General features: G+C 49.9%; 2 protein-coding genes across 2 annotated transcripts; one reads left to right on the top strand and one right to left on the bottom strand.

The window, feature by feature from the left end:
- Nucleotides 1-2,055: 2,055 nt before the first annotated feature.
- LOC118507120 lies at nt 2,056-5,400 on the top strand. The gene is made up of 4 exons (XM_036045125.1): nt 2,056-2,940; nt 3,018-3,405; nt 3,474-3,848; nt 3,906-5,400. The coding sequence occupies exons 2-4, from the start codon at nt 3,074-3,076 to the stop codon at nt 4,816-4,818; spliced, it is 1,620 nt and encodes a 539-aa protein (XP_035901018.1). The 5' UTR covers nt 2,056-2,940; nt 3,018-3,073; the 3' UTR covers nt 4,819-5,400.
- Nucleotides 5,401-8,928, bottom strand: LOC118507117 (coiled-coil domain-containing protein 39). The gene is made up of 3 exons (XM_036045122.1): nt 8,527-8,928; nt 6,114-8,462; nt 5,401-6,035 (listed from the first exon to the last, which is right to left on the bottom strand). Exons 1-3 carry the CDS (start codon nt 8,900-8,902, stop codon nt 5,869-5,871), a joined length of 2,892 nt encoding a protein of 963 aa, XP_035901015.1. The 5' UTR covers nt 8,903-8,928; the 3' UTR covers nt 5,401-5,868.
- Nucleotides 8,929-9,279: the final 351 nt, after the last annotated feature.

Raw genomic sequence — 9,279 nt, 5'->3', positions numbered from 1 at the left:
TCGATCAACGGGTTGTGGTTGACACGTACTGCTGCTAATGGGATTCTGTTTCAAGAGATCAAGCTGCGGTTTCCCTGGCAACGATCGTTAGAGATCGGAGACGTGCTATTTGACAACAATTTTGCAAGTGCACAAGATGGAGTGTTGACTGTAGGTCTCGTGATATCACATCAATTCTAAGCACTTTTCTAGCAAACTGTACAGATGTTCCATATCCGATCGAGATCTCTCCAGAAGTGAGCTTGCGATGGAATTGATTCTTTTTACATCCTTCCTCGCTGTGATGTGTTTTATTCATATGTAAATCTTTCAACTCTCTAACACAAAATTCCCAGCATCCTCTCCCCGAAAACCGCATTTCGTTGTAAAACGGTTTGTTTTATGACTCCGGCATTCGTTTCCGTGCGCCACGTTCGGCGTTCTGCGGCCACGTCGGGTGATAATTACGATTATTGTTTTTTGATTGGCCACTCATCGCCATCAACGTCACGCCGGCTATGGAAATATTATTGCATCTTGCCTTAACGGAGAGCGTACAGGTCCTTTGCTTAGGTTCACGATCGAACCATAAAGCCACGGTCACATGAATCTCGCCAGCACGAACAGATGGATGCACGAACGCTACACTACACGCCTCTTCAACAACAATAAAAACCCTATTCTTCCTTTCTACGGCGTTTAACTCGCGTCAGTATTCGATTCTTTACGAGATACCCAGAGGACTATCAAACAAAAATCATTCTACCATTTCATTTTCATCGCTCAACCAGGATTAATGCTCTCGGCCCTCGGTCCTCGGGGAGTGAACGTCCATAAAAAAAAGCGCAGAAAACCTGCAGAGACAGTCGCTGTTTAAGGCATCTCAAGTGATTCTTGAGAATGTCCCACCAACAATAGATTGCGTACCGACCGATTGGCGTTCGGTACAAGTTGGCCCGATACGGATAAAGCGGATAAGCCGCGGCTTCTGCAACAATTGCAATAAGAGGCGATAGGTTCGGCAACAATCTCCATTGTTGCAACATCTACCTTGCTAACTCTTTGACGTACGAAGAGGCACTTTCCTTCTGGCCGTTCGTTGAGCGGGACCCACTCTCAAGATTCGCCACAGGACGCGCGGCGTGACTTTTGCAGCTGCGCATTGCCCAAAACTACACACAACGGACGCTTTGCTAATGCCTTACAAATCGGCGTGCTAGTCGATTTAGGACACAGATGAAGGCGGAGCGAATTCGCGATTCCGGGCCAACTGAACCAATCAGCGAACTGCAACTGATTCAAATATGATTGTTGAGAACGTTTTGCTCCTAACAATGTAACGGGTTGTAGCGATTTTATTTTTGGTCTTAATGGAGGTTCCAGAAAAAATAATTACCACGACTTTATTATTCACAAGTTAAGGTATACGTACGATACAAAGTTCTCTTTATTTAGTTCTCAAATATTGCAGCGAATTGTATAATTTATGGTTTGATTACCGGATAATTAAATCTTCACAAAAAGTAGCTGCCGATATAGCACGAAATTACCGATACAACACACCAGTATCAAATCGCATTCGTATGGTCTAAACCAAGAATGAGCAAGAATTGGCTGGAAAAGACCTTCTGAGGTTGTTGTAGCAATGAGCAAAAAAAAAATGAAAATAACGACCAAGATTCTCCAAGCAGCGGCAACTAGTTTGTGACTTTTTTATGTTCATTGTATATTGTATTCGTAAAATAAAATCTTTGTTGTTGTATTTTGTTTCCTGTTTAAATTTCTTTTAACATTTATATTTTTGTTACCCGCAAGAAACTTGTTTTTATTCGTGAGATGAATTTACTTGAGTCGCACATAGCTAACCGTCATTTTTCAAACGCTCTGTATACCAGTATATTCTCGCACAGTAGATATCACCAGCTCAACTGTGGTATTCAACGGTTGGACGAACGCACGCTACCGAACTGTCTGTGGGAAGTACGTACGAGAGAGCGCACTCTCTCTCTCTCTCTCTCTCATTTCAAGCACAAAACGGGCGACGCTCGCGAGCTGCTTCTCCGGCACTCAACGGTATCGCAGACCTGGCTGTCAAATTACATGTAGCGTAATGTCAACAATAGATGTCAACTGTGCAAGAATAGATTGTTTTTCCAAGCAAAAGTTGGTGCATTTAGTTGTAAATTGATAAAGAATCTTGTGCCGGTTTTGCGTTGTCTTTAAAATATCTTCCCGTCCGTGACTGTTCCACGCTTGGCCGTGAGTTTTATCGTGTGCGTACAAGGGACATCAGATTGCTGTCTGTGTGAGAGCCATGTACAGGAGTTGGGTCCGTTGTAATGTTTACAGATAGGTGGTATAGCTGTGCAGTTTTTGGTTCCTAAAGGCACAGGATTAGGCGTATAATATGTGGCCCGTCCTGTGTTGCTCTCTGTTGAACGTTCTTGCCCATTGACACATTCCTATCCTCTTTGTGGAGGACTAGATCAGAACGCGGTAGTCATTGATGTTGTACGCGAAATGTATTCAAAGTCCTAAACTATCCTACGGCTAGCAACACGACGAACGCCCATTCACGCTTCGTGCCAAGTTCCTCGGTCGCCGTATCATCCAGCACAAGCACACGATCCTCTTCCTTCAACTATGATAACCTTCGGCTGGACGATATTCTGTGTGCCGTCTGCCAGTCGGTTCTTAACGAGCCGGTGTTTCTACCGTGCCAACATCTGTTCTGCCGGAACTGCATCCGCGGCACGATCGAAACAAACAACCTGTACTGTCCTTGCTGTCGGAAACGGTTCGGTACATGGTATCGGAACGCTTCCCGTGCCAACGAACTCGTGCACGAGCAGCTTTGGCAAGCGATCCAAAGCCAGTTCCGTGAGCACCTGGACGAGGACACTCCATCCGGTTCGGCGAAGGGTTCCACCGGGCAACAAATAAAGCCGCTATACACAGAGCGTAAGTGAAACTGTGCCAAACCTATAAAAAGAATAGCTCAAACTAACTAGAAATGCTCGCTGCGCTTCCCTTTACAGCACCAACCATCCATCTAGCCAATCCGGGAGAAATCCGGAAGGAGTACAAGGAAGAAATGAAACGTGTTCAAAAAGAGATTCTGGAAGAAAAAACGAAAGAACTGACCGCTTCCGAGCAGTACATCATTAATCTATACAAGCAGGAAGGAATAATTGACCTGGCTGACAACAGCAGCCACGTTTCGGTGTCCTCGGCAACCACACCCGATCTGGCGGATGGTGCGGGGGGTGATAAAGCACCCACCGAAGATCCGATGCCATCTAGTTCCGGATCGGTGGCTGGCCCATCCATGATACGCAAACCCACTTTGCCAAACCCGTTAGGGACGCTTAACAACGGAATGAAGGCGTCCAGTACATTCAACCCAATTTCTCCTTCGACGGCAAGGTACAAAGCGACTGACTAAATGCGCCATTTGCCAACATGTTTCTAACCCATTTTTTCCATTTGTGCAGTGTTATCTCCATTTCCTCAACGTCATCAGCTGCATCCGGCGTAACGGCCTCGTCCTGCGCTACATCTTCCGCCTCTGGACGCTACAGCTTAATCAAATCGGTTGCCCAAAAGGTCGGTCGATCGGCCGAAATCGTAAAGCAAAAGGTGCAGGACACGTTCCTGCACGGATTGACTGCGGGGAAATTGCAGCAACATCAGCGCACCCTGAACGCGATCGATCTGAACAAAAGTGAGCTGTGCGTTAAGCCAACCGCAGTGCACAAACTGGAACGTCGCGGGGTGGAAGGCGAACCGGCCGAATGCGACGATTCGGATAGTTTGAAATCGGAACAGAACCACTTCATCCCGATCGTACAATCGATGCCGAAAAGCAGGTAAGATGACAGACCGCCCGTTATGTTTTTGAATGTCCCAATTCAACCTGTTTGCAGCTTCTCGTGCAATACATTTCGGCGCGTGCCAACCGTCCGACCCGTTCCGTCACCGCTTAAGTACGAATCGTCCCCGAAGAGTAGCTCGTTCCAGCCGCTCAAACACAAACGCTCGCTGTCGGCATTTAAGGTTGTGAAACTAGAAGTTCTAACGCCACCGCAAATTCCTTGGGCAGACAGTGGCGCTCAGTCGTCCGCGAGCAAGAAGAAAGCACAGCCCACCAGCACCGCGCGCCAGCGTGGCCGCCCACGTCGAATACAGCTCAAGTTTACACCCACCAAAACGCAGAAACCGCCGGCCCAGAAGGACACACACGCCGTCGTTAGCTCTTCAAGCGGTCGCACCAGGCGCACGGTAGCTACGACCACCAGGCCAGTCACTTTAAAGGACATCATAGTAAGCGATCAGCAGCGGCGCGAGCAACAGATCGAGATGGAGCGACGCGATTTTGAGTTTGCACAGAAGCTGCAGCAAAAGCTTAACCGGTCGCTCGGCGTAATGCAAGAGATACAGCGGCAGCAGCCGCCGGTTCACCGAAGTACCGCCGCCTACTCACTGCGCCGCAAAGGACCGGTCGAAGATTGCGGCACCGTCGAGAGCGGAAGTAGCAGCAGCAGCAGCAAACCTGACTCGGCCAGCAGTAGCAGCACGAAGAAAACGCCCGCTCAAACGACACGCAAACGAAAGGCCACCAGCAGCAGTGTGGAGAATGACGTTCCTTCCAGTTCCTCGCCAGCGAAGCGCGCTACGCCAGAGATGAAAACAAGGCGGCAAACGAGACAGACGCGTGTCATGATGAAGAATGGGAATAATTCTAGTCTAGATGAGCTGCCCGAGCATCATGCGGACGAACAACAGCAACATTCGGTAGCAGTACCGGTGCGCAAGTCCACCAGAAACAAGACTCGCTAGGAGCAAACGGATTCTCCGTTATACGCAGTTCGCGCTCGCGGTGGATCGAATGCATCGAATCAAAATTACAGTTGCCGCTTTCCTTCCTATTTTTACTATCATTTATGCTACCTTAATTGCATTTTAAACACCATCTTCTGAGCATTGTCCTGAGTTGATGGCGATAAGCGCGACATGATAATCGAACGAAGCAATTCAAACCTGGAAAACTCGGACGACGCCGAACGCCGCGTAGTTCGCGCCCCAATAGGTTGTAGATATGTGTATGTATGTATCTTGGAAGTAATACTCGATTCGTGAAAGGTTATTTTTGTACGTACGTGTAACGTGATTTTTAAGCTCTAGTTTAAGCGATCCTGTACGATCCTATGAAGCCGCGTATATATTTTCGTTAAGCTGCAGGTACCCCTCACCATACCTTACAAACTTCCCCGTAACCGAATCGCACAACCGTCGCCACAAGCGATTAGCTGGCCGAGAGCTGATGCTAACAGCGCGCGAGCCAATAGTTTGACAATGTAACGAACAGTATCAACAACAGCGAAATAGGAAAAACCAAGGGAAACTATTCTGTCGATCGGATTCCAATACGTAGTTATGTATATTTTTTTATTCAATTTCCAAAATATGAACGTGAATGTGAGTGTCCTGTGCACAGCAAAACAAACGGCTGGTGTACCCCCCCACCACCAGCATGCTGCAACATTGCATTTATGAGAGAAGCATGGGGACAGAAAGCGTCAGGCCATATTCCGCAATCCGGGTGGGTTTTGTGGTGCGTGGTGTGCTGTTTTATTTCCGCGAAACGAAACGCGAGATGCGATTTCCTTTTTACCGAACTACCGAGCAAACAAACGCACACAAAAATCGACACGCGAATTGATTTAGAAGCATCCGTGTGTGTGTGTGTTTGTGTTTGTCTCCCGAAAAGCAGTTGCGGAAGCAAGCAAAACTCAATGCTACAAAACAAAACAATGATAAGCAAGCCACACACACGCAGTGAAAGCAAAATAAAGTTATCGTCTTTGCATCAGAGAAGCGGTGGATTCGTTACTTCTTGGTCGATTTGCCGGCAGCAGCCCCCTTGCTTCCCGGGAAGTCAATCAAGATGACCGACAGGCCGGCACTCATGCGATTATCGAACGATTTCGCAATATCATCTGAAGAGTCCGTGTTGCGCGAGGATGTCGTGGTGGTGCAGATCGAGAGACGGGACGCTAGCAAAACAGAAAACCAAAAGGATGCCGTTAAAGTCCGGTTTGTTGCTCACGTGCACGAAACAACGCTTGCATTACCTTGCTTGGAAGAAATCGTTTCCACGCGGCCACTGTACTCCGTGCCGTGGGAATTCTCACTGCGCCACGAGATCTGACTCTTCGTTCGCTTGATCAGCGGCAACCGCAAACCACGCTCGTAGCAATGCTTGCTGACCGATGCCGCCAGCTCACTGTTTTGCTCCACCAGGTCGGCCAAATGCTGCAGCGCGTTGCTGTTGCGCTCTTCCAACTCCTTCAGGTTGAGGTCCTTCTGGAAGATCAGCATCAGATCGTCATCGTTCGTCTTCGCCTTTGCCGCCTTGATCGCTAGCTTCAGCTCACGTTCGGCCCGCTGGATCTTGGTCCGCTGATCCAGCAGCTCCTTCTGAATGCGCAGCAACACATCATTGCTGTCCAGCCGCACCTTCTGCGCTTGCTCCAGCGCTTTATCGTTCTGCTCCCGGCACTCGTTCAGATCGTGCAGATTCTCCGTGTTCATGGACAAATCCGACCGTACGCTCTTCAGCGCTGCCACAGCCTTACAGTAGTCCGCCTGAATGTTGTCCATCGCAATCATATCCGGATTCTCGTCATCCACCTTCTGGAAGCCGCGCTTGTACTTGTCATTCGCGTAGTTCATCACCTTGAGCGAATTCTCGAGCGCTTTCAGGTCTTCCTCGGCTTTCAGTATCTTCACGTTCAGCTCGCTTCCTTCCCGCAGCAGCATGTACTTTTCTTGCGCGGTTTGAATTTTTATCTGCGTTGCTGTCACAATCGTGCCGTCCTCGTTTTTCCCCAACAGATCCAGCGACAGCTCGTACCTATTCTTGAGCTGCTCGATCTTCAACGTACGCTCCGAGATGTCCGCCCGCAGTTGAGCCCGCTCTTCGGCAAGATACTTCCGCTTCAGCGCAAGCATGTCCTTCTGGGCGGTGATGTCCACCATACGCTTGTTGATGGCTGCCTCCAGCTCCATCCGGTGCCGCTCCAGTGTGTACATCTTGTCGCTCTGACTGTCCAACTGCCGCTCCATCTGCTTAATGCGCATCTTGAGCAAGCTCTTCTCCACCAACCGATCCTGATTGTCGGCCTTACACTGGCGCACCTTCTTTTCGCCTCCCTCGACCAGCAGCGTCTTCTCCTTCCACTTGCCCGTCATCCGCTCGATCTCGGCGGCATCCTGCTGGAACACCAGGCTCGATTGCCGGAAGTCCTGCTGGTCCTTAACCGTTTGTGCTAGCAAAATGGTCAAGCTTTCTCTCTTCTCGGCAAGCAACGCTTGGGCGTGAGCCAGCTTGGCATGGGCCTGATTGGCTGCTTCCTGCGTATTGCCCGCTCCCTGCATGTTAACGATCCGCTTCTGCACCTGCTCGATGTTATAGTTCACGTTGTACGATATGTCCTGCTGCCTTGTGATTTCCTTCCTCATGTTTTCGATCGCCGCCTTTATCTTGACCTTCCCGGCCTCGGTCGAGTGGACCTCCACCTTCAGCAGCTTTTCCTCCTCCTTCATCGCAAACAGTTGCTGCTGGGCACGGTACATTGCCGTGGACAGACGCTCCGTTTCCGCTTCCATCGCTCGGATCTGCTTTTCCTCCGATTCGACGATTTCGTTCAACTGCCTCAACCGGTCCTGCGCACACAGACTCTTGCTCCGGAAGTTGTCGAGTTTGTCGCGCAGCAGCTCAAGCTCGCTGAGATTTTCGTGGATCTGCTTCTCCTTCTCTTCTTCGTCGGTCAGGGCATGCCGGTTGCGGTACCGCATGGTGGACAGTTTGTTCGAAAGATTTTGTACTGCTTTGCGCGTAATTTGGTACTCGTTCGTCTTGAGCTGGACACTATCGTTGAGCGCCGTAAGTCTGTTACGAAGTTTCGAAACCTCCACATTCAGATCGGCAATGCGGAGCTCGATTTCGTGGTTGTTGCGCTGTTGCTGCTCGAGGAACTCGACCTGCGCCTGCAGGTCACATTGCAACATTTCTGTAACTTCGCGCGCGCTGTCAATATCCCGCTCGACAAGCTTTATGCCGGCTTCCCGTTGGTTCATGTGCTTTACCGCCTCCTTCCAGGTGCGTACCATATGGCGCCGTTCGTAGTGCGCTTGTCGGAAGAGTTGCGAGGTTCGCTCGAGGACTTGCTCCAACGACTTGTACTCCTCGTACAGCGTTACGAGCACCGACCGTCGGGAGGCAATTTTGTTCTCCAACTGTTTTCTCTTCGCTTCATACGCTTCAGCCCTGCTGGTGTCTTCCTTGCAGTACTTCTGGATGAGTTTGATCCTCTTATCCCCGTCTCCCATCACCTGTCTCCATTCGGACAGTGTCTTTTCCGCCCACTTGATACGCTCCGTGTACTTCTCAACGTTTCCGGTCATTTTTTTCATGTTTCCTACAAGAAAAAGGTTGCACACGGAGTATGACACACAGCACTGGAAGGCTATCCTCTCACCTACCTTGAGCCCGCTCATCGTGCTTCTTCAGCTCCGAGTGCTCCTGCTTCGCGTCCGACAGTTGCTGCCGGAAGAAGGACCGCTCGTTCTGGGACACCTTGAGCAATCCATGCTCGGCAGTGATTTGGTTTTTGTCCACCCCGATCAGCCTAGAGTTCTGTTCGAACTCTTGTTGCGCATTCTTGAGATGGACTTTCAGATTGCCCAGCCGTTGGTCGCTAATCGCCACTTTGCCCGTCGATTCCGTCTTGCTTCCAGCCAGCCGATTGATCGCCTCCATTAATCGTTTGTTCTCCTCATTTGCGATCGGGATGAAGCCACCCTCGGCTAGTCCCATCTCCTCCATCGCGCGGATAATGTACGGCTGTGAATCAACCATCTTGGGGCAGGACAACAGATCAAATCTCGGTAACTCGTTCCGGTGAGATTGGGGATGATAATTTCGGGGCTCGAATACACTGCGTAGCTGAAAAGCTGTTTTTCGACTGACAACAACCTGCCAAGTACAACGCGACGCCGGTTGCTATAGACACGTCGAAGGGAAAGGGCGAATCCACGCGTGCTTTGATTGTGCTCGCATGCTTCCTACACCCACAGACGACGCTATCCAGTGTGCGCATGCGGTTGGGACAACTGTTGCATCTCATCGTCTCTATACACGGGACCAACTCCAATGGATATTGATTATCGAACCTGAGCTGCACACCGGGGCTGAATGCAACATCAACGCTGGTCACAGGAATGCAACAAAAATGC

This window comes from Anopheles stephensi, chromosome 2, assembly GCF_013141755.1.
Source record: "Anopheles stephensi strain Indian chromosome 2, UCI_ANSTEP_V1.0, whole genome shotgun sequence".
NCBI lineage: Eukaryota > Metazoa > Arthropoda > Insecta > Diptera > Culicidae > Anopheles > Anopheles stephensi.
This window is presented reverse-complemented; position numbering and strand designations above follow the sequence as displayed.